Genomic DNA, 25,182 nt, shown 5'->3' on the forward strand with positions numbered 1-25,182 from the left:
CTCTTCTCCCCCTCTTCTCTTCTCTCCCTCTTCTTTTCTCTTCTCTTCTCTTCTCCCCCTCTTCTCTTCTCTTCTCTTCTCTTCTCTTCTCTTCTCTTCTCTTCTCCCCCTCTTCTTTTCTCTTCTCTTCTCTTCTCTTCTCTTCTCTTCTCTTCTCTTCTCCCCCTCTTCTCTTCTCTCCTCTTCTCCTCAGTTAGCATGAATCTAGCAGCATGTCAAATCATAAATATTATTTGAAGTCACAAAAGTAGAGTTAACATCACAACTCAGGTGCACAAAGCCTTGTTGCAAGGGACAGAGAACCATACTTTCACTAGTGGCAAGAAATGAGATTTGTGAATGTGACTGTAAATGGTAATGGAATGCCGACTGTGTGTGTCTCTGTGTGTCCGCTGCCAATCATGCCCAAACAAGCTACCCACACACACACACACACACACACACACACACACACACACACACACACACACACACACACACACACACACACACACACACACACACACGCGAGTGCAGATCCAATTAGAGTAATAGGATGTAGTTAAACTTGCTGTGATTTCTTTCGCAGAGCTCCTCGGCGGTGACATTTCCAAAGAGCCGTCATTTGTTAAATCCTCACTTTTTTCTCTCTATCCCTCAAATGTCAGGTATTTATGCAGAGCGCAAACCTTCTGGGGGGTACTAGCATGAGTTGGCCAAATAGCTCCTAACTTCTTTTTGCACTGATGCAAAGTGAAACCAGGACAACTTCAACAGTCGACGTGTATCGTGGCTTGTGTTACGCTGGCTTGGGTTAATTGTGGAGCTGCGAAGCTGATGGCTGAGTCTGCCACTGCTGCACTTGTTGCAGGGTCTCCTCAAGTCTTAAACCTTCTTAGTACTGTTCTCCATTCAAATCTAAGATCCTGTGTTATTTTAGAAGGTTGAAGAACAATTTGAATGCACTGCTTTCACTTCCACGTTTTGGTGTTGTTCCCTTTTTAACCCTTATTCCTGACCACAGAAACTCATTTTGGGGATTTGGTGACATTTTGGTCACCTTTTTATGAATCCACTTCTGGTCTGATCACGGCTTCCGATTATTTGAACCTCTTCTATGCCAGCTTGAACCCAACAAGTGCAAATGTCACCCTGTATTTTTGGAGGGATGAAAATTGACGGGATTTCCGGGGTTACGTTTGTTTGTTTTTGCTCAGCTAAAAGAGACCTATATTTGTAAGGCATTTAGAGCGATGAGGGAAACCTAGCCGAGTAGCTGCCCCCTTCAGGGGTTCGACTGTTGGCAGCTAGTTTTCCTGACTCTTTGCGAGGTTCCTCCTCTCGACTGGTGGTGTGTCCAGGCTTCAGGGAAGCAGAGGTCACATCAGATGGAGTGATGCAGAGCGACCATGGCAGCCTTCTTTCCCCAGAAACGCCACAGTCGTCGCCATGTGCTCTGCTTCCCTCTCTGCCCTTGAGCCTTTATCAATTCCTTCTAATTATTTTACCATGCAAATGAGGCAGCATTATTTCATTAGCCAGGCAGCCAATCACAGCAGCTGATTAGGGAGAGATTAGCATGCAGTCCCTGGCTCTCCGTGTCCTTGTGTGAGGAAAGAGAGGGCTGTGTAATGACCCATCTGGACACACACTCATGGCCACAGCTAAAAATGCTCACAGACCATTCGTCAAACGATATAGAAGCGCACGTTTGTTCGCATTAAAGTCTCAAATTCTCTGGAGCTGTTTCTCAAATAGCACTGTGCAGTGAAACAGGAACTTGTAGTCGTCGGTTTCTCCAAATTCAGCGGTGAGTTTTCTCTTTTGGTGAAGTAGAGAACTTGATAGGACAACACCTGAGGGATAAAGCCAAGAGCTGTCAGGTCATTGTCACTGTTGCAGTGTGAGGAAATGGGCTTGAATGATGACAACATCTAGACCTCTGGAGTTCTGGATGTGGACGCCGTCGTATGGTGACATGAGTGACAGAAACTTGCAGCCGGAAAACAGAAGCAGAAGGTGTTGAGTATCGACCTTACGTTTTAGCTCTATTCCAACTATTTCAGTCTTGTAATATTGGTGTCGCTTCTGTGAGCCTTTCAGTCTTTCAGGATGCTGGTAGGCAAATGGAAAATTTTTGTTAATACGCTCCAATCAAGACGCGTGACAACAGAGGAAATAATAGGAGCATTTTACTTTTATTTCAGTAATAGGTAATGATTGATAGTTTTTGGTCAAATGGACGAGGCCTGAGATCCCTGAAGAAATGTTGGCAAAGCTGATGTCAGGCTTTCAGCTAGGATTTTGCAGCAGGGTGTCCCTTCCCCTCCCAACACACCATGTCGTCAACTGATGTTTTCCTTTGTGAAAAAGAAACTGTGAATACCTATTTGTTCAAGAACAACTATAAAAACAAACATCTGAGTCAAACATTTTAACACTGAGGATGAGCTGTTGCCACTTTCAGATGCAGGGGTCTCCTGGGCAACTGTTCTACTGGGCTGACCCTAATAAAATAAATGAATTATTCTTTCCTTCACTACAAGCTAAAGTGCCTACAGGTTTGTTAATCTTCTCCCATGTATTGACGCAAGACCAGCATGTAGTTGTTTAAGCCGGTGCTTTTTAACCGGTGAAGAAATAAGGAGAGGAAGAGGAGAGATGTTTGTCTGAGGTTGTGTACTTTTTATCACCTGAAAGAAACATTTCAGGTCACTTAGTTAGCAACTGTAGGAATGTTGATCACAGGACCAGAGCGGAGGAATGCGTCGCAGACAACGAGTGTTCCTTTAAACCAGTCAGAGGGGAATATGAAACAAGGACACGTTTTCTCTGAGAATTCAAGGCAACAATTCCACCCTCAATGTCACTGTATGGTGGTGTCTGGGTCCAGCGTGTACATACTGTCAGAGGCATAAATTCCACACTGTAGATTCTAGTTGAAGGCTGATCTCAACAATTGCTTCAGTAGGTGAATGGGAGCTAGAGAATATGTTATCAGGCAAAATATCCATCACTGAAAGCAGAGTTCCACTCAAGTCTTGGAGTTTGTTTGTAGAGAAGAAAGAAAGTCTGTCTGTATTGGTGAATCACTTTAAATATAAAGGTTGAGCTACATGTGAAACGACACACTGTACTACACTACACCAACACATGCTTTGAATTCTTGATTTACAATGATCAGTAAAGATGACATTTATGCTATAAATAAAGTAGTCATCATATTGTGAATAAAGAAATTCTATACAGAGAATGTCTTTAAATATCCTGGATGTATAGCAGCATTTTTTCTGCTTTGTTTAAATGACATACCATGCTCTCTTTTAATGCCAGAGTTTATCATTTTTGAAATGACAATATACAGAACTATCATCTAAGTTAAAATAATGAATAACAATTTTGAATGGAAACTGAAATAGTGATAAAAAAACTTGGTAGATTGTCAAATATTACCAGAGAGAAACAAAGTATAATTGTCATAGCAACAGTAATCGTAGGAGTCAATGTCAGAAAAAAAAAACTGTACTGTGAACAAAAAGTATTCATTGTACTGTTGAATAAAAATATAAATTTCACCTCTAGTTTTGATTTAATCTGGACTAAATCCTTTTGTTTAAACGCCAAATATCATTGTTTACCTTCAACGGCTCATTAGAATATTTGATGTAAAGTGAGTGGAAGATATTCACAGAAACTAAAGTGAAGTCTTTATCTTGTTTTCCTTTAAAACCCCGAGACACTGACTTCAGTTTTGGTCCGCTGTAATATATACCCAAGCAGCCTTTTCATGTCTGCATTCTAGTAAGTGTAAATAATAGCAATGTGTTAGGGGACATTGTAAAGTGTGTTCTATTCTAGTTTTCCTTTGCCAGTGGAATAATGCAATTGTAATCCCAGCCTGAATTAATTCTTACTTTGTGTGAAATGAATCTCTGCTCATGCTGATGTATCGATAATGATGGTTTAAGACAAGTGGTACGGACGGCGCCCTCGGCCAGTGTATGCTCCCGCGGTACTCCCACAAAGAGACACACGCCGTTTGTTCACTTCACTGTTTTAGCTCATGCGGAGAAACACCTGACAGCAAGATGTAAACTGACACACACACTGTTGGCGACTGGAAGTCCTGGAGTTTCACACACACACACACACACACACTTGCCTGGACACACACGCTGCCGTTCAGAGCCGGGTTGCCGTGCCGTGAAGCGTGTCCTCTGCGTGTCCTGCCGTATTTTAACATCATGGCTGGAGGAAACTTGCTGTGACAAAGACTTAATTGAATTGAATAAAAGTGAATTGCGTGAAGAGAAGCTGGTTTGAGAACGGTCGCCCGGAGGAATGTGATCCTCTGCATCTGGGAGGCTCTGACTCACAGCCCGCCATATAGCCAACAGACCAAGACAGTCACTTAGTTTGACGTTAACTTGTTTCTCCCCGGGCGGTGGCTGTCACCTCCTAGTATCCCGCTGAAGTACGAGTCCAGATCAGTGGGGTATCTGAAGGCCTGTCGCTCTGCTCTCCATCACTGCTTGCGCGCCTTGCTCCAGGACACAGGTAGCAGAGCTGGAGTGCAACCCTCCTGGATTTATTTAGCTGGCTCTGCTGGTTCGAGTGGGGCCTTCAACCAAAGTCCAGCCTTCTTCACTGTCAGGGGCTGGTGTGTGGCTTTCTTTTTGAACAACACAGAGAGCAGAACCAGAGCGATGAACCTTTTGAATTGATGATAGAGGAACACAAACGCCAAAAGCGCTCTTCCTGGTTAGAACCTCTGCGCTCTTCTCCTGAGTGATCCCCCTATCCTCCGCTTCTTTGTTCTTCAAAGCTTTTCTGTCCACTTCACTGCTATGCTGCACCTGAGTCCACCAGAATCTCTGTTTTTAAGGCTCACTTTATGCCATGTATTTCTGAAGTGCCATGCGCAAGGCATCACAGCTGACCCTCGGACAGTGTGAGTTTGCGACGTCCCTTAAAGTCTTTGAGACAAAGAAAGTGATTTTGAAAAGACTTCACCCAATGTCAGAAAGAGAGCGAGCGGGGGTTGATGGCAATGACCGCTAACGTCCAGTGAGTTGAATCAGATGGTACTGGGGCTTTTCCTTTCTTAGTCATTTCTCCCAGAGACATTTCATCAGAACCAGGCACGCAGCACTGCTGGGCCAGTGAGTCAGATAGCTAGCAGTGAACAACATGCTGTTCCGCTCAGCTATTATTACCAGTACAAGCCACATATCATTACAAGTTGATTGGTTCTGTTCGCTGCGAGGGACAAGTGGCGTCCCTTTGTATTAGAGCGACTTCCTTTTAAGGCAAGGCCGGAGGGGGCCCGGCTCACACGCGGCGGTCCGGCGGCTGCGACGGCAGATGATCCGCTGAAGGCTGTGATGATTGAGTCAGTGGTGATCCTGATTGGCCTTGAGTGATGGCTGTTGGATTTGGCTCTCCTGCTGTTTCTGTAATGAGCTGAGACAAACGGAAGCAACCCAGTGTTTTCGGGATACGCCGATCAGGATTCCTGTTGCCGATCATGCACACCGATCATGTGGATTGACAATCAATTCTCAATCAAAAATGAGTCTTCTGTGTTCACGATGTGGAAAAAATGAACAATTTAATCGTTTTTTTCCAGACGCATGGTTCTAAATACCTTTTCAAGGAGGAAAAAAAGGCAAAAACCTTGCAGAATCCAGCAACTATTCTTTCAAAAGGACAGCTAAAGTCATTTATTTGGATGTGAGACTACGCACTTTGGGGAAGCTCTAGCAGACTTTGCTATGTCCATGAAGTATTTACACACTAGCCGCTTGTAACGGGGCTCTGAGAGAGAGAGAAAGAAAACTCCACCACTGCGTTTATGTTCCCACGTTTTCAGCCAGTTGGGAGGACAGGATGCGTCACAACATGCAGGGCTTCATCAGAGTTTTGGCTGTCGCACGTGACTGGCAATGACAGATAGTGATGGACATCATGATCGGTGGCCGATCGATAGGCACATCATTTCTTTTGTTCCGATCACACGTGTTTATTTGAATGATCCATCACGCCGTTTGGTCGTTGAAATTTAACGCAGTGTGCTTCTGTCTTGCAGGAAGTTGCACTTTCAACGAGGGGTTCTCTCAGTGTGACTACCAACAAGATCCTTACGATGACTTTGACTGGACGTACATCAACACCCAAGAAGTGCCCTATGTGTCTCCATTCCTGCCCCAAGGTAAGAGCCTTCTTATTGTGTCCGCGGCCTTTGAGAAGCTCAGACTTCGATGAGGTTGTTTTCATCTTAAATGGCATTCTTTCAGTGTATTAAAGAAGTTTAGATTTCTATAAGACCTCCGATGTCAACCTCAGAAAGTTCCAGACCAGGTTGAAAGAGAACCCCTAGTTGATGCAACTTAGCTCATGGGCGCGTGTAGAATTGAACCAAAAGCCGTGGTTGTTTTGTTCTGACCTTACATGTGGTGACACAGCTGTGTGATCGATGACTTCACACCAAGATATTTCTCTCGTAAGTCTTCCACAGAGAGCCATCGGGGGTTACGTAGCCATCTTTACGTGTGGAGAAGGTATGGGCTTCACTTACCATCTCCCCTTTCTCCTCTGTTTTCCTCCCTGATGATGGTGGAGGGGAATGAAATCTTTCAGCCTCGGGGCTGAGGGTCTAATTAAGAGAATATGAGGTCATTCATCAACAGCAGGGAACAGGGAAGGTTGCCTACTTTGCAATGTTAAAAGCAGAATTTTTAATGTAATATTCAGCTTTTGTGCGTCTGCCACTGCCAAAACTCCCGTCCCCTCTGTCTCACCTCCTCTCCTCTTCTCCTTATCTCACTTCCTTTCCTCTTCTCTGCCAGCGAGGCTTATCACTTGGTTACCATAGCGATCTACTGATGCTGTTTATCTTTTGGGCTTATCATCACGACAACACTGACATTTAGAGAAAGGTTTGCAACAATTTCCGTCAGGAATGTGTGTTTAGTAGCTTGCTTGGGCTCGCTGTGATATTTTTATTTTCACGTCAGGTAGAAGTGGTGTCATCGAGCGGAAAGGCCAATCTTGGCACTTCCACCTGGCCATATCAGTTTTTTTGCCCAAGAGCTTGGTAGCAATGACTGAATTTACGTGGCATTGACTGGGGCTAAGTTTGTGGACGGCACAGAGGCAAGTGAGAGAGCAGTGCAGGTTAATGAATTGAAGACATCGGTTGCTTGCGGGTAAATCACAGCCGGGCCTAAAGGTGAGGGAACAAGAACTGACATTTGATGTGTTAATAATGTCAGCAGGGTGTTCCGTAGCAGTCTTGCTACGAGAAAACCGGACTGCCTAAGGGGATGCAGTAACAGCTACACTGCTTGGTTGAGAGGTGTTGGAGGAGTACATGAAGAGGTGGCTGAAGGGTTGATTCAACTGCTTAAATGTAAAGACACTTCCAACATCCCCCTGCTGCTTGACCCCTAAATGAAAAGTGTCCCATTGAGACATAGGTACCACAAGGCCCCTGGCAGATCTCATTTTAAAGATTCAACAGATGGTTGCTGCTTTCATTTCTTGCCAAGTCTTGGCACAATTTAACGTCCATCTTTGGTGACTAGGGTATCAAGACCTGGCCCACTCCCCTGAGACACAAACCTCACCTCAGTGTCTGCGTACAACCCTGGCTTGTTTGCTTAAGGGGCATTTCAATATTGACACCCTGAATCTAAGAGAAATTACAAAGCAGAGCAGAAACCCAAATGATTCAACTGGCATGGACAAGTCCTGATGGGCAGTTGAGGAGGTGAAGAGCAGCATAGGTGAAAAGCTGGGTAGATATTTGACTTGTAATGACTATGCTACAGGGGCGACATGCTTTTAGCTTAGATAATGTTCAATGTTGAGGAGCAAAGCAAAGTCACACACAGACCATTGGACCCATCTGGCATCTCCTGTGATAGGAAATGTGTGACACTGCTTTATAATTCATCGACTGAGTCACACGTGTACGGTGTGCATTTGGACCATGTCAACGTCAAACAATTTGGACCAAACAACTCCCCTAACGTCATTTTCCCCAGCTTGTTGTGGGAATCCTTTGTTCACTGCTGTACGTGTTTTTCTGCCGTCGTCTTCTGCGTTCAGAAGAGCAAGGCTCCTTGACATTGGGTCCTTCTAACCACCGAAAGGTGCCATCAAGTGCTGAACTCAGATGAGATATCCAGACAAGTGTCAATGGGGGCATTTACATTACTCTTCTATCCACCTCGTGTATTTTTCCCAGCCTGTCTCCTTCACAAATCCATGCTGCTATTTACCTCGGCTCTGTGCCCCTGAGGTAGTTTGTAAACTTTGCCTGCTACTGTTTTTAGTGAGGTATTTACTCTCAAAGTCGCTGGCTGCCACGAATGAGAGTCATCACAGGGTCATTGAGTTATTCAGCCCGCAATTACACTTTCATCCCTATAATCCACATTCATTTGTCCCAGTTGGTAATCACCATTTGTGCTGGAGGCAGTATTGAGTGTGCAGGGATGGTTTGGCAATTTTTGAAACAGAGATAAAACTCCTCTACTTAATCTCTTTGGGGGTTGGTGTTGGCTCCGGCATCCATGAGAGGGTCCATGATACGCTGGCAACGAGCTGCGTGCCAGTTGAACATTCATGGGCTGGGGCTCAGTGGCTCAATGGACTAAAGTAGATACTCTTGACTCATAATGTTGCCAGTGAATAACACTCTAAACCTATTTGCATGCCATTTCCCTCATGCACCGCTCGCTTCGCTCCTGTTTTTCAGTAATGAAGGGAGAAGAAACAGACTTGCAAAGTCAAACCCAGCTGATTCTTTGTCCGCAGGAAGTTTTAATAATTGATAGCAACAGTATTGGCATTGATTGTACAGTGAAGAATAAACAGAATATCTATGTGAACCTCGAGAACCTTCGCTTGGATTCCTGCCTTTTGAACGTGGCATCTCTTCAACAAATCTTTAGTTCTTTGTTCATTTCCCGCAATGAAAGAAGGCGCCTGTGGAATGCCGCCTTTTCTCTGCTCCCAACATTCTGAATACATATAAGAAGAATAAAGCGAGAACAGTGGCGAGGAGGAGGCGGGTTAACCTTCTGAAACCACGATTTGTGAAGAGATGCTTTCGAATTTCAGAACAGGAAAATACCAGTGCCTTTACTAGGTGCACACAATAGGAATTAATAAATGAAGAACCACAGAGTGTGAACATCAGGGCTGGAACATTTAATCTTTTTCTTTCCCGACATTTTTGGGGTCGTGGGCCAACCTCGTCTCAGCTCATCCGTTCTCAGGTCAAGCGGGAGAACTGATCTCTCGAGTTTGCCCCTCCAAGGTGGACATGCCTGGAACACCGATGCCAAGCGCCGGAGAAAGTGCCAAAGCCACCTCAAATATCCACAAGCAGCTCTACTTTGAATTTCATAGCCAGAGTCCCGATACTTTGTGGGGAAAGTAGTTTGACTCATCACATTGCTAGAATCTCTGTGAGTGTCTGGGGTACAGGAGAGCTTCTGAGTCGACCCCCGGAGGCATTAAAGCGTAAATCTAACTTTAGATTGAGCCAAGTAGTACCCTCCAAACATGGCAGGAGGAAGGGAGTACCATTCATTTATCAATGAATCTCCAAGTGAAGTGTGACTCAAGCATGTCTTCCCTGTTAACTAGTGATGAGGCTTCATGAAACAGTGTTTTCAGAGCCCACTGAAGGGCAGTCTTTCATTGAAACGGTTCTTCATTTCCTGAGATTTTAGAGCAGATAGTACCATCACGTGGGCTCTGAAAGTAAGGGCAGTCTTCCATGAAGCCTCAGCAGCCCATCATTGCTGTTTACTCCTCAGGATGGCTGCTGTTCTGGCTCTTAAATGTCAGGACATAAACACTGACACTGCCGATGACTCAAAAGAAGCTTGGTTTTTCCCATGACTCAACATGAAGTGAGTCTTCACCGCCATATTTTTGATGGTGTATAATGTAATGAAGCTAATGTTGAAAATGATTAGGCTGCGCATTTTAATGAAAAAGCGCCATGGTCACTTTTACAGTTTGTATTTTATCATAATCTGGTCTAATAAAAGCCAGTGGTTACAAAGAACTGTGTGCAGCTGTAATCACATCCCATCTGTTTTATCATCATATCTGGGTTGTTTATGAAAGCCATATTAAATAGATAAACAGACGTCTAATAGGGAAGTTAAACTGTTCAAGTTACGTCAACTCAAATGGAGCCCGCGTTTCATCACAAACAATTTCAATCAGAATTGCCCAATTTGGTCTTTTCCCAAACTGTCGCTGTGACATATCTGGGGCTGACGGTCACATGGTCACACTGCTACAGCTGCCTCTTAAGATTGTGCAGTCCCCGACTCCAGTGAGCGTTTGAGTGGTTTGTTTTCAGCACTAGCACTGGTTGTAGGTTTGATATTCACAGAGTAAGGTGCGCGTCGCACACATCTGTTGCTGTAGCGTCGCCCCAGGCCCCGATATGATTAGGCAAAGTGCTCTTGGTTATTTGTTGCCATCTTCTGAGTGTTGTGACATATCTGGGTCTCTGACTGATAGATGTATTTATAGCAGGAACAAGATCTCGCTATATGAAAGCCACTTATCTCATGTCACTCATGTTTTGGTATCGTTTCATAAAAAGAGGAATCGATGTCGATGTGTGAATTCACGTCCGCAGCCTTCTTTCTGGTCCAGCTGCAACCGTTTCAGGCATGGCACCACACCAGTTGAAATCCCTTTGTGGGTTTCCACTGAGTAGATTAGCTAAACAATAACTGATCGTCACACCCCATTGTTGGAGAGCCCATTATACAGCGCTCACTGCGTCTTGTATACTGAGCAAACAGATTTAGTCGGGGATGAAAGGGGGGCCGCCTTTATTGGAATATAGTCACCTCCGCCAAGGGGCTTGTGTCGTCTGCGTTTGTCAGTTCACTTGAGAAGTTCTGATTCCATCACATTTTCAGGAAAAGTAGATAATGGCTCAAGGAACAGGTGATTCACAAAGGGTCTGAAGTTTTTATTGCTGCTGTATAAGGCCTGCTGCCTTCCGTTCTTTTAGACTTGAACTTTTGTGGCTTATATGCAATGACAAAATTCTTTCCTTGTTATCAGAATAGCTACAAATAAAGAACTAGTAATGATTGAACCTGTTAAGAATTAAATCGGGAATTTGCAAGATAAAAAGTCGTCCCCAAATTTCTTGGTTCATACTTTGTTTTTACTTGTTACTATTGTCTCCTCTCCAGTTTGTAGACCACAGGGCTCAACCTGATTTCACATTTTCCACCGCCAGATTAGAGCGAGGAGCACTCATCATATTTCACCACAAAAGCATCTGGTTGATGTCTGAGCAGATTACAAAAACATCTGGATGGCCAATGCCACCTTCCCCACCGCAGCACAGGGATTATGTACCGCAGGATCCATTTCCTAATGAACCGCTGGGTTTATTACTAAAGTGGATAATGCAAAGTAGATTGTGTTGCCGTGTTGTTGCAGTGCTGGTGTGTTAAATGTGCAGAAGCGTGTAACTTGTAACGGAAACATTTTTGTACTTCCATCTTTTGCCTCTTGAGAAATGTCAGGCTCGCTGATCAGTTTTGCAGTATATTGCCCTCAATACAGTGTCTGGTTGTGAGTTCAACTCCAGGCAATTATTTTTCTAGGACATTTATTTTAATGCAGAAAAAAATCATGAAAAATCCAAACACTGAACAAAAGAGGACCGTTTCTGTGGAACCTTCCCAACTCTTCCCAACAAGGACAATGAAAAAGTAATCTCTTTTATTCTCCTTTTTTTTCTTTCCCCATTTTTCCCTCCCTTCTCTGAACTCATGTGTTTTGACCAGATGAGAAACAGAGCAATTACTAAGAGGAAATAAATGTTGAAGGGCAGAAAGGGAGGGAGAAGAAAAAGGGGGGTGTGAATAGCTGTTGGCTTTAAGTTGATACACATTTCTTTTGTATCATTGTTAGAACAAGAAGTGATTACAGCAGAAAGAGTGTGTGTGTGTGTGTGTGTGTGTGTGTGTGTAGATAGATCTAGATATATAGATAGTGAAAAAGGTGCTAGTTTTGCCATCTGTAGCCATGGCTCCACATCCAAAAGAGGACATGGAGAGCAATATTGTAACATTATGTATTTTAAAAAACCAGATTCTTAAAAGTGTGTTCTGTTTGCAACCACGTTGGAATACACACCAACAGGTTGTTAGGCTTTTTTTTGTCAATTCCACAGTGGATCGTTCAGAAACACTGCAATCCAGATGCTAACCTGATATCCACAGAATTACAGTTTGGATCATGTCGCTGACTCATATGACTCGGGTGAAGAGCTGAACAGCTGGGAAAGCGCAATAGTTTTTAGGATCTGATTGATGACATTGAACCATCATTCTCAACACACTTGATCCTCTGTTGTTGCTTTGCTTTGGCTGCTAAACAGCGCTGGGTGGGTCAGGTAGAGACATGTAACACAAAAGTGTATACTTACGGCTTCGACAAGTCTCATCGGAACCTCTGCTGATGTCTTCAGGCGCACACTTCAAGAAAAAATGTGGTGTAAATGCTCATGCTTCTCCTGGTGTTTCCTGCAATAAGTGTTTTGCTTCTGGCTCCAGGTTCCTACATGTACGTGGACGTCTCGCAGTACGACGACGGGGATAAGGCCAGGTTTCAGCTGCCGGTGATGAAGGAGAATGACACGCACTGCATCGACTTCAATTACCTCCTGACCAGCCCCGATGGATCCAGTCCTGGGATCCTCAACGTTCTGGTCAAGGTAGCGTGAGCACTGCTCCCGACAGCAAACATTCATTTGACAATGGACAAGTCCTGTGTGGAAAACTAGTTCAAACAGATGGCCAGCAGCTTCCAGACGTGAAAATGAAAGGAATTGATTGGATATGAGCTCTTGATTCAGAGAGATAGAAGAATCCAACAAGCTGGATGATGTGTGTAATTAGTGGTAATGAAAGCGAGTGGGCTGTGTGAGTGGGAGGATATAAGTTGTCTTCAATAAGGTAAAATGTGCTTCATGAAGTGTTTTAAGGCGACATTACTGTGCTTTTCTTAAATGACTCCTACAACAAGCTGTTAGTTCTTTGTGAAGGTAAAGTGGAACATAAAGTTGTGAAAACTCTCTAATGTGGCAATGAATGGAGCGGTTAACCTTGACATTGGTTGTTTCCGTCACAAGGTCAACAAGGGGCCGCTGGCTAATCCCATCTGGAACGTAACCACCTACACTGGTAACTCATCTCAACTGTTGCCTAACTGTTTGGTGTGTTGCTGATATTCACTGTCGTGGTGGTCGTGCAGGTAAAGACTGGATGAAAGCCGAACTTGCCGTCTCCACCTTTTGGCCCAACGAGTATCAGGTAACGCCCACTCTGTGATGAATCCACAGCGCCCATGCACACACACTTGCTGTTTTCCTGTCCACTAACTGGACCTCGCTCACCCCCCGCAAATCTGACGCCCCACGCTGCGAGGCCGTCGGCTGATGTATTTGTGTTGACTGAGGCTCAGGAGGTGACGATTAGGCGAGCGAGACACCAGCAACGGCGGGGGGCGAGAGGGTGTTTGTGTGGCCGGACGCTGGTTCTGCGTATTTCATCTGGTCATTACAAGATTTTAAATGCGAAAGTATGTTGGCTTCACTTGTTCTTCAGGCTGTTTTCATACTGTGCCTTTATTTTATTCCATTATCCCTGTTGACCGCAACAACAGTCTTCAGGTGCAGCTGAATGCAGGTTTGTCCCGGGGACGTCTTAATATTATTGCAAGTGTGAAAGCATCCTCAGCCCATCTGGGGCTCTCTGCTCCCCGTGACTCCTCCAGGAGCGTGAAAGTCGTGTGTCAACATGCTCTAATGAGCATCATCATCTTTGTGTGCTGATGATTATATATTTCCCTTTCTCAGGGAACCCAGCAGCTTATTGGATTTGTGTTATGAAGCCATTTTTTCTCATGTTCAAACATGTTTCTGCCCCATCACTTCAGGTGGACTTGTAATGAGACGGGGATCTCCACCTCACAATGTGATCAGAGTTCTCATGGTTCTCTCAAAGGCACTCATTCCAAACGCAAAAGCAGGGCGAAGAATGTCAAACACGCTAAAATTAGGACGAATTCAACCTCACAAAGGCTTGTTGATAATCAGTTTGATTAAAAGGTCATTGGGATTCACTTGTGAAACTGTTTGGTGGAGTAAAAGGTGGAGAAAACTTAATGAACTGCAAGTGGAGACGCATAAATAGACACTAAATTAAACACACCAGAAGATTTCATAGATATGGTGGACATTTGTTTAGCAACATGCCACTCGCTTTATGGCTTTATGGCTTTATGGCTTAAAAACTCGTCCCAGTGGCACTGCAGAAGCACAGACCAGGACCAGTCCGTGTGATCAAGTTGGTGCCCCTTGGTTTTGATGATCACAGACAGAACAACAAGATTTTTAAGAGGCCAGCCATAGATCCCAGAGGACCTCCATCGTGCAGAAAGAGGATCTGTAATGTAAAGTCACACTCAATGTATATATATATATATATATATATATATATATATATATATATATATATATATATATAAACGTAATAAACCATTGAACTTTAAATGCAAATGCTTCGAAAGCCGTGCTTCAAGTTGTGAGTCCCAGCTGCGTTGCCGCACCCCTGAGACTCCTCTGTTGTTGTTTACACCTGCAGGATCAACAAGCGCTCTCTCTAGAGCTGTCAACAAGTAAACATTTAGTCCACTGAGTGGGCGTCGCTGACGAGGGAAGTCAATAAGCATGCAGTGTTGGAACTTGGTCGCTGCGGGGCATTTGACTGGTATCTTCTCGAATCTCACAGAAATTCTTACCTGAGGGCTCAGATCTTTAAACACGCTGAATTAATTAGGTTTTCTCCAGGCTCATTTGAGCAATGGTCATTAGCCAGGAATGTATGGATGACAATGCAATTTGCATGGATGGAAGAGGTTATGGATTCGATTATCTTTCCAGTTATTCATTTACGAAAGATTCTAGAGGTAGAGACATCTCCTCAAATTACATAAGGCAATATAGCGTTAAAGCCTATATGACATTTTTGCAGGGTTTCGAACGCAACAGAGCTCCCGAGCGGTCCGATTTTCCAATCCTAGTTTTGGTGGTTTAAAGACTTTTGGAAAAAGTCTACATGAAAATAAACACGGTACCAAGCATGTACCAAGTGTGACACTGCTTTTGCAAAATAACAAGAAGAACAGCAGCACGAGAAAAACACATAGGAAGCCTAAGATTTCCCACGAGCTCAGCATGGGTCGCTGAAGGAGCGCTACAGTTGTTGAAGTGAAGTGATGACTTTTGGGGCGGAAGATTGCTTTCAGTGAGGCAGAGCTTTGACTTGAACGTTTTCAGAAAGGTTGCTGTTTTTAAAAACATGCGGTTGCAACAGCGTTAAAATGAAGAACTTGTGAGTCTCGCTCAAGATTATCTTCAGGCGCCCTAAATCAAAAGACTTTGCACTGCGATCCCACATCTGACGCCATTTGTTGTGTTTATTAGAGAGTATTCCGTGATTAGTGTCTTTTTATTCTTGTTTTACTCCCATTTTTCAACAGTCTATCAGACATTTTGGGTTTAGCCAGCTCTCTTGCAGTGAAAACAGGCCCTGGTGCGATGACTTATTTGTCAAGGAAAGCAGCTGTGTTTTTGGGAGAAGGAGGAAGTCAAGGGAGTGTTTAGGTCACGAAGCTCGTACCAAAACAAGCAGTGATCAACAGACTGCGACGACACGCTGACAGGCAGGCGGCTCTTCGGGCAGACGGTTATGAAGGAATTAAAAGTCAACTGATGTTCCTGCCGCTGAAACTGTGAGTGAAGGATGGAGGGACGCGGGAAAGATGGGCTTGGGAGACAGACAGTCGAGGAAGAGACGGGGAAAAGCAGGTGATGATAAGCCACGGGTAAATAGTTCACAGCAGATTTCCTTCTACAGGTGATGAATGACAACAACTGCTCATTCTCTCTTTCCCCCTCACTGTGATAGCCTCGGCTCCCTGTGTTCATTACAGCGCCCCGCTCTGAGTAAACACTGTTGGGAAACAGAGACGGCAAGAAAGGCACAGACAGTGGGGAGGAGAAATGAAGAGACAGAGGGATGCAGAGGCGAGAAATATGAGTGAGGAGAGTAGGAGGGCTAATGGGTGGACACGGAGGAGCGAGAGAAGATGAGGTGGAGAGGAAATGGACTGTATTTACAACCCTGGTGGATGAGGCCAGATGGAGAGGAAGGGAAGCCGAACCCTGACCGCTGAAAAAAACACTGTCAGTAAGGCATTTGTTTGACCAGTAGGCCTGAAATTCTACAGTGATGTTGGAGACACTTTTACCTACTGAATTACAGTCGGCACAAACTGTCGCCTGTCAGACAAACCAAAAGGTCAGTCGCTTGCTAGAGACTCAAACTAGAGCGCAAGCCGCAGTAAAATATGAATTTCTCTATTTTTAAGTAGCGTACATGCTAGTCTATTTCTGGGAGCTCAGATTACAGGAAGCCAACAAGGGTGTATAATTTATCCTGGACGGAATTTATGGCTCAGCCTGCTGACAGGGTGACAGATTTGTGTTCATCCAGCTTTATGCACATCGCCAGTGGCTGTCACCGACCGCAGTAAAATTGGATCCATCACTTTGACAAAATTGCTTTAGTTTTAGGCAACACTTCACCAAAAGAGTTCTTTTCTGAATGAATCTCACGTCATTGCTTTTTGCAAGAGGAAATGTACCCTTCTCACTGTTTACAATGCTGCTGTCGCGGAGCAGAAATACTAACTTCATCGTCGTATTTATTTGTGTTTGTCCTCATTCTGTTTTTTTAATTGATGTCATGATGTTTCAAGGTGTTTTTTATTTTATATTCTCTTTCTCTTTTTATGACTGTAACCAGTGTGTCACTGTGTTGCATTACCTTTTCAACTGCTCTGCCTCTGGTTTTCAGCCTCTCACAAGTTGGGTTTTGTCAAGGTTTGTCGTATAGCAGAACCTTGTGTTTTAGTCGAAACCTGTGACCAGAGCATACGAAGACTTAGAGGGCCCTGGACAGAGTCGAGACCAAGGCTAATGAGGGGCGACGCCAAGACCAAACAGAATCCAGAACAAACTATTACTTTGTTCCAATGAAAGCGTTTCAGTTCTTCATTTATTTTGAGAAAATGACAACTGTTTCTTTTGCAGTAAGAAATGAACGTGTGTTAGTATGACTTCTGGTTTCAGTTTGACCTTTGCCTTGACTCGAGCCCTCAATGTCAAGGTCTTGGCTTCGTTTCTGCGTGCTCTGTCTCGGGTTAGAGGGTCTTGACTGCAACACTCGCTGGGCCCTTCGTATTTAAATGGCCGCTTCATGCCATCTGAGTCGCCCCAACAGCTGAATAGAAAGTCTGACAGTCACATCTTCAACCTGATACTCTTCTTTCCACACTTTTAAAAATCATAGAATAGTGGCTCTTGTGGTGGCATTGGTGGCGCTGGAGGTTTGGTTGTTTAGAGTAAAGGTGGTGGACAATCGAAAGGCCGAGTTGTAACAAGTGTGATGTCCAAAAATAGGGACAGTTCAAACAAAGTATAGGTGTTGTCTAACATTTGTCTTGACATGAATTTGGATGGAAGTTCTTGATCTGAAATCTTTTACCGCGGCGTTTAGATGTCTGCAAATCGGATGTGAGTAATCGTAGCCCATGTGCACACGCCTTCTCCAGTTCCAGTAACACCCAGTCTGCTTTCAGGTCATCTTTGAAGCCGAAGTCTCAGATGGCAAGGCGGGCTTCATCGCCGTGGACAACATCGAGGTGGTCAGCTACCCGTGCGGTGAGTCATTTGCATGTCTGCAATTAGTCCCAGCCGACTGAGTCGACGTGGAGCCGCTCATTAGAGTCTACCTGCCGTGGTTTCTGTCGCAGTCCAGCGGGCAGATAAGCGGGAAGGTGACACGGAGGAGGGCGGGACTCACCGGGAGAGATAGACAAGTCTTAAGAGAGGCGAGGGGGAAAAAAATCAAGCGCGTGGAGGAAGAAGGTGGGAGGTAAAGGCGGGGAGTGAAGCGGGAAATGAGAGTGTATTAGGGCAATCACGGAGAGAGAAGATTCTGACCAGTCAGCATTCCTGACCTTCACCCAAACACACTGACACACACTCACATTTAGAGGGAACACTGGCTGTCTTGTCTGCTGCTGACAGGAAAGGCTGCGATCCTTTTGAAATTCTCCCTACGTTTCAAGGCCTGGTGTCTTCTCAGCTTCCTCCTGAAGGAGTTACTCCATCCACAGCTATCGACTGACACCCGGAGCATCTGCCACAGACCCAATTACTCCTCTGACAGGTCATCTACCCTGGGAGGATGAACTTTTCTTTTTTGGGGGGGTCCATCCACATCTTGATCGTATTTATTGATTTCAAGTCAAACAAACGTATTGTCTCATACTTGTAAAAGCAGCGTTTGCCAGTCGACTGTCGTCTGCTGCCGATCTCCAGCACACACATGAAGTTCATTTGAGAAGGATGATCTTAAAGTCAGAAGAAACGCATGTTTATTTGAACAACACAGAGGAAGCATTCATCCTCACAGCTGCGTCCGTGGACACGTAGGTGTGTGTGTGTGTGTGTGCGCGTGGATCAGCGTGTGTAGGAGCCGCGCACCGCCAGGCCTGTTATCTATAATTGCGATCAACTTTCCAAAATAAAAATGTCATAGGCAAACCGAGTCCCCCGGGTCGAGAAGGTTTATGTGGCAAGCGGGCGGCAGCGTTGAGAATAGCCCCATTACCTCGGAAGTGACAGTGATGTTGTGTCTCGCAGGCAACGTGTGGCTTCGTGTTCATCTGACTGCAGTAAAAGCTAATCGTGGTAATAATGAATCCGCTCCTCAGGGTCACAAAGTGTCCTGAATTGTAGCCACTGTTTGCGATCGCTAATGCCCTCCAATGCTGTCACACATTTCAGCGTGCTGAACTATTTGGATTTAATGATGTGAAAAGTGGTTTTTTTTGGCCCTTAATCTGCAGTAAAATGTATCCATTACTGAACTGTGTAGAGAGTTAAATGGTTGACAACCGGATTTTCCAACTTGATACAATGGTAAGAATTATAAATAAATAATCAATCTTAGGTGAGGAAACAAAACTATTTTACTATTTAAAGTAGTAAACCTTTTTGTGACAGTTGACACGTCAAACATTTCCTGACTGAAACTAACGCTCATGTCACGTTTTGTTTGAGACTCAAACACGTGAACCAAAACAGACTTTCTAACTAGCATCAAATCACTCTATAAACAACAAACACTCACCACAGCTGTTGAATATCAGGAGTACCAAAATGAGGAGATAAATGTCCAAATAATTGCAGAAAAATAAACAGAAATAAATGCCGAAACACAAAAGGATTTTTTTTTCTTCATTTTGTCAACTTTTTTTCTATTTAAATATCATAATTTATTTCCTCATTTTGGCACATCTGTTGCGCCGTATGCAACTCAACTCACTTCCAACTTGATGGCAGCTGCGGCCATTCATTGTGTTTTTACTGTAATGACAGGTGTATGAGCTCAAAAACCTTATGAAGGGTTGAGATCCTGTTGGGGTTGAGAGTTAAGATGCTTGTCAGATCTAAATATGACCCAGGGATTTTTAGGAGGTTTGGTGCAAACTATTTCTCTGTGGGTCGACATGTCGACATTCAACATGCTTTGTTTCTTCATTCTCCTCAGACAAGTCTCCTCATTTCCTGCGTCTGGGTGACGTGGAGGTGAACGCCGGGCAGAACGCCACGTTTCAGTGTATCGCCACCGGCAGAGATACATCCAACAATAAACTCTGGCTGCAGGTACACAACACACGCACAGGAGCAGGCAGTGTTCGGGCACCAATATAGACTCTGGCCAACACGAGTCGATCCCGAAGACTGATACAGTGATTCTGTATAGTTGCTACACAAATGGCAAGAGCTCTGATCACTATTGGAAAATGTAAGAAGCCTGACCGGTGTCAGTGTCACAACCCTGAACATGTTATCATTCCCAGCACACGTCACTCTGATAATGTTGTGTGAGATTCCAGACATATTTGACTCTCCTGCCGGGAAATACAGATGAAAATCTCGGCCCGTTCTTCCTTGCGATCATTGAATGTTTACCATGCGACACGTGTAATAAAGATAGCTTATAGCTGTGTGTGTGTCAGTCACGGCGGGGAAGATGCGGCGATACACAAAGTTATTGGATTCCTGAAAATGATGACCTTTCCCCACACACCCCCCCCCGCTCCTCGAAGGGTGTCGCGCACTGAAATCCCGGCGTCATAGGCGGCGAGATGAGTGGGAGCCGTCGCAATAAAAAAATCTCATTACAACTATCAGGCACCTTGCACCGCTGGTTCAAGAGCTAGTAAGTGCTGTATATAAAGTCAAATTTACATACCGTCAATAAATGAAAAGCTGAGTGTGTGTCTCCTCTACTCCCCTTGCACACGCACACACACACACACACACACACACACACACACTTGGAGGCTGTGGATCCCAGCGAGTAACATGATTAACACTTTAATAGCTGCTGATTTCATTACAGCTCTATTGTCGTCCTGACCTTCAAACCTGCAGTCGCTTAAGCCTTGCTATCATGACTGTGCGTTTCATTACTGACTCCTGACCTCTGTGGAGGCCGTTAACCCCGCCCCGATCACTTCTTTCAGAGGAGGAACGGCGACGATATTCCCGTGGCCCAGACCAAAAACATCAACCACCGACGATTCGCCGCCTCCTTCCACCTCAATGAGGTCACCAGTCAGGATCAAGACCTGTACCGGTGTGTCACCCAATCGGACCTTGGATCCGGGGTGTCCAACTTTGCCGGTCTCATTGTCAGAGGTAAGAGTTTTACGTTCAGATTTTCTCATACACACAGTCGGTCATAGGCTGAAACATCAAGCTAAAGTCTTGCGCCCCCTGTCAGCGCAGGTTTCAGTTGACAGCAAAGTTCTTCTGTTTTGAAGGCAGTTATCAAGAGAACCGTGGTGCCCACCATTCATTATGAAGGTCACCGTGTTTCTTCAGTCATGATGGATGAAAGATGCACGTGGAGTATTTCGTTCCCATGTTGGGGTGTTGATGCTGCACTCTTTCCTCATTTCTACAACAAACCTGAATATAATATATATATAATAAGGTTTTCACATGAGGGTACGTGTGCCCGGACTGGTGGATGTTAATTTCAGTCTAACACAATAATCTTTTCATGCTAACCAGTATTATGGCTGTACAATTAGGACACTGTACAGGCACTAATGATGGGAAATTTAGGGCGTCCTGCTGAGAAAACAGGGCATCCAGTTTCTCATGTTTTGCAGTTTAGACGCCCCTGTCCCTGAAAGCCTGCGTACACAACATTGTGTTGACATGTAGATGACAGAGAGGCCCGTTTTCTGCTCCCTCGGCTTGTGTTGTTTGGACTGAAGTGCGTCGTAGGACAGTGCTGTTTCTGGCCCCTGTTTGGTCTCCATCCTACTCTTGACGCCACCCAATGGTGGATGAAACACTATAATATGGCATCCAGGTGGTAGTTTGGACCATTCTTTTCTCCAAAGTGAACCAGAATGTTAAGTGATTGGATATGAAAGTCAAGTGAGCCATAGTTGACGGCCGTCTCTGTGTATGTTGTGCTATATCCGCTGCCAAATGTTTTTTTTTTTCCCCAATCAGACCCTGCCATGGTCTCGTGGTAAAAATGATAAAGTGTCACTCACACACTGCACCCTAATGAGGAGGTTGTGTGCGCTTGCTCTCGTTGTCATGTGCTGCTGACATGTGGTTAATAAGGTGTCACCAATGTGTGTTTGAGATGGGATGCTTTATTCATTCACATCCAGCGTATATGTTCAATTCATCTCCCAGGGAGACAGAGAGGGACAGGAGGAGCGTAAAGGAGAGAGGGGGGCAAAAAAAAAAGATCCAGAAAGAGTGATACCCGGGTGACAGAGAGTCTCCGAGGGTGGTGGGTTAAACTCATAAAATCAGTGAAGGAGAGATAAATGTAAATAGTCAGCTCATTATTCCGGGAATATCCATATCAGAATCACGAACATGTCGGAATATGTAAACAGCTGAGCACAGTGGTGTTTATTATTCTGCGTAAGTGATAGCACGGAGGAGAGCAACCAGGAATCAAAAGCACAGCCATGAATATGAAAATCAGCCGTCCTGGCTCTGATAGCGGAGCTGCGACCCCGTCCGGCTAGCCGGCGCCGCTCGCCGTCTCAGCCGTGGACCCGTTTCGGGGTTACTGTCTCCAGGGGGAATAAAACCTGCGCCGTTTGAAGGAACCAATTTCCACTAGACCTTGCAGATTTAGTAAGAATACACAAGTGGCTGATGTTTATTTATTAAAGGCGTCTTTTTTTTTTAAATATGAAGTGGCAACGAGTAGAGAAATGAGAGCTCCTGTTCTCAGCAGGAGGCAGCAGTCCAAACAGAAGAGAAATCTGCATATACAGAAATGGATTCAGGTTCACGGCGGAGCGGCGAGGGCGCAAGGCATCGGGTCGAGTTTGAAATAATAAACTCTCAAACTGTCAACAGACACTTTTGATGCTCGCAGGGAAATTGGTGATTATGAAGAGTGATCCGGAGAGTGCTCACAATAGACGAATGAAGACTCCCCGTGTGAACGTGGAAGGCGGCCTGCCTCATGTTTATTTATCAGAAGCATCAGATCGGAGATGAGAGGCAGCGGGAAATCAAAGACAGTCTGCATGCTTTTTGCCCTTTATGAAAAGTGCGTGTGTCGGAGTATTCAGCAGGACAGTGAAGGACGTAAACATGGACGGCGCCAGGACTGAATTATTAATGTAATTACTGAATGATTTATCATGACATACGGAGAGGTGGTGTGTTGCTGGTTTTGCAGATTTCTTTTTCATAGTTGCATCATTGATCTCTGATTTTGAACTTTCAGTCATGTCAACAGAACCAGAGCTGCTAGCTTTACGGGTTTGAAACTTGCGCGCTGTATTTAATGAAGTCACCGGAGAAATTCAAACACACTAGAGATCATCCTAGGTGTGGTCAAAACCATATGAGAGAATCGTGATATGAAAAAAAAACAACCAATGAAAGAGAATCTACAGTATTAATTTAGAAACAAGCATCTATTTCTCAAAAACAAATGGAGAAAATCTAACATCTATCATTATAAAAGAGGAGGTGAGAGAAACCGACGAAGATATAAGAGATAAAATGACTGCATGTCACACCGTTGGAGGTGAATACGCAGAAGAATGTGACCCTTTGGAAAACAGAAATGGTATTCTCACCCGCTTGACTTGCCTGTTTGTTAATGCTAGCAAAGAAGTGGAGGAAGCTTTGACTTGAGAGTCTTGTAACATGCAGTTGTCATAAAAGCTCAAATGCAGCAAAGATGCTGATATCAAAGGCAGAAAAAGCGGCTCCAGCGGGTGAGGAGTGAATGCCCGGATGCAGGTACGCACCAGTGTGTTGATATTTATAACATGTAGATGACAGAGATGGGCCGTTATCTGCTCCCTCGGTGTGTGTCAGAGCTGTCAGTATGTGAAGGAAAGGAGCTTGTTTTTATAGACACAAGTGCATCATGGGACATGGAGCCGCTTCAAGGGAATAAAGCGGCGCTCGCCTACTTGTATTTTACACACCGTAACCAGGAGGGACGTGAAATAGAGGCTTGTTTATTGAGGAGTTGATGAACTGTTTTCAGATGGCTTACTCCTGAGGAGGATGGGAAGAAGTGGAGATTATATAGATTATACGTGTCGCAGCACAGGTCATTAAAGCCTCAACACAACAGTCAGTATCTCAACCACATGACTGCTATGATCTATGTCCAGTTGTTGGACATCAAACAAACATTGATGATGGTTGAAATGAAATGGTTGAAAAAGTGTGATGGCGACCTGGAGGTGGAGAAGGTGATCCTTCTTAGCTTGTCTAAAAGCACATATGTGGTCCAATCACCAAGCACTCGATGTCACCCTTCGATACAATCACAAAGAACAAAACAAAACAAACAAAGTGGCTCTTGGGCTCCATAGATCTCTTCAACTTTCAAGCATCCCAGAAGCATCATGACACTTAGAAACACAGTCAGGCTGGAAGTCAGTTGATGTGTGGTTCATTTTCAAAATAAAATTTGTTGTTTCCTTTATATTCCCACGGCACAACTATCGTGCAATGTTGGGATCCGTGTATAATTGAGTGAACCAGAGAATCCACAAGAGAGATTTGCTGCTCCTGACTGGACATGGTCTGAGGTGGGGATTTGGGATTAAGGTAGAACCATCGCAGAAGCAGAGCAGGTTTCTGTACCATTTTTGCCAGGCTAGAAGTCAACATTCTGCCTTTGTTTCCAAGGAGCCTCTTGTCGTCTACCTCGCCACCTTGACTGACCATGGTTCGCCTATTGGAATGTTAGGGAAACAAGAGGCTGGCTCCGTCTATGGGTTTCCTGATGCCTGACTCTCATCTTGTGGCTCCACTGCCTTTACATGGAAAATGGAGATGGCTGCTTGGATGACCCCTTGTGGTAGATCAGACTCTCATTATGGAGCTACATGGGTTTGATCCAACAAAGGAAACAGAATTCATCAGTTAGATCCATGACAATAAGTCATGGATCATGTTTCCGTAACGACTGCATTGACTCTATCAGCCGTGTTAGTGTTCTATATTTGTTTGATTTACTTCAAAGTCTCTTCGGTGGATGATGAGCATGAAGGGAAGGAAAAGGAAAACAGACTTTTCAATGGGTGTGTTTTTATGTGTTTGTCAGTTGTTGTTTAGTCAGAGACCACCGCTGAGAAAGTTTTGCCCTCTGGTTGCTCCAGTGACAGGGTGCATCATCGCGCCACACACACACCAACACACCAACATCGGCATGCCAGTTTGCATTACAGACAACCCGTGGCCCAAAAACCTCCTGTAATATTACTGTCACACACACTCGCACAGACACACACACACACACACACACGTGTTATACAAGTGGCTGGGAATCGCACAACTTGTACTCGTTCAAAGCAGCGTTTCAGATGAAACTCATCCCACCTTGGTTGAGGTGACACTGGCAGGTGGGGGCTTCAGGTGTTTGGGGATTTTCTTTGACTCAGCTTTTGGTGCCTGCGCAGCACCGACAC

The 25,182-nt window shown here is 44.7% G+C and overlaps 1 protein-coding gene across 10 annotated transcripts in view; it reads left to right on the top strand.

Annotated features, from left to right (window-relative positions):
- Positions 1-25,182, top strand: part of ptprk (protein tyrosine phosphatase receptor type K) — a 96,284-nt gene that overhangs the window by 36,150 nt on the left and 34,952 nt on the right. For all 10 annotated transcript variants that reach the window (XM_053881864.1, XM_053881865.1, XM_053881867.1 and 7 more), the window contains exons 3-9: positions 6,068-6,190; positions 12,600-12,760; positions 13,178-13,229; positions 13,300-13,358; positions 17,752-17,833; positions 19,731-19,846; positions 20,713-20,887. In XM_053881864.1, coding sequence (XP_053737839.1) covers positions 6,068-6,190; positions 12,600-12,760; positions 13,178-13,229; positions 13,300-13,358; positions 17,752-17,833; positions 19,731-19,846; positions 20,713-20,887 — 768 coding nt within the window. The remainder of the gene's footprint in view (positions 1-6,067; positions 6,191-12,599; positions 12,761-13,177; positions 13,230-13,299; positions 13,359-17,751; positions 17,834-19,730; positions 19,847-20,712; positions 20,888-25,182) is intronic.

Source organism: Synchiropus splendidus, chromosome 12, assembly GCF_027744825.2.
Source record: "Synchiropus splendidus isolate RoL2022-P1 chromosome 12, RoL_Sspl_1.0, whole genome shotgun sequence".
NCBI classification, from domain to species: domain Eukaryota; kingdom Metazoa; phylum Chordata; class Actinopteri; order Syngnathiformes; family Callionymidae; genus Synchiropus; species Synchiropus splendidus.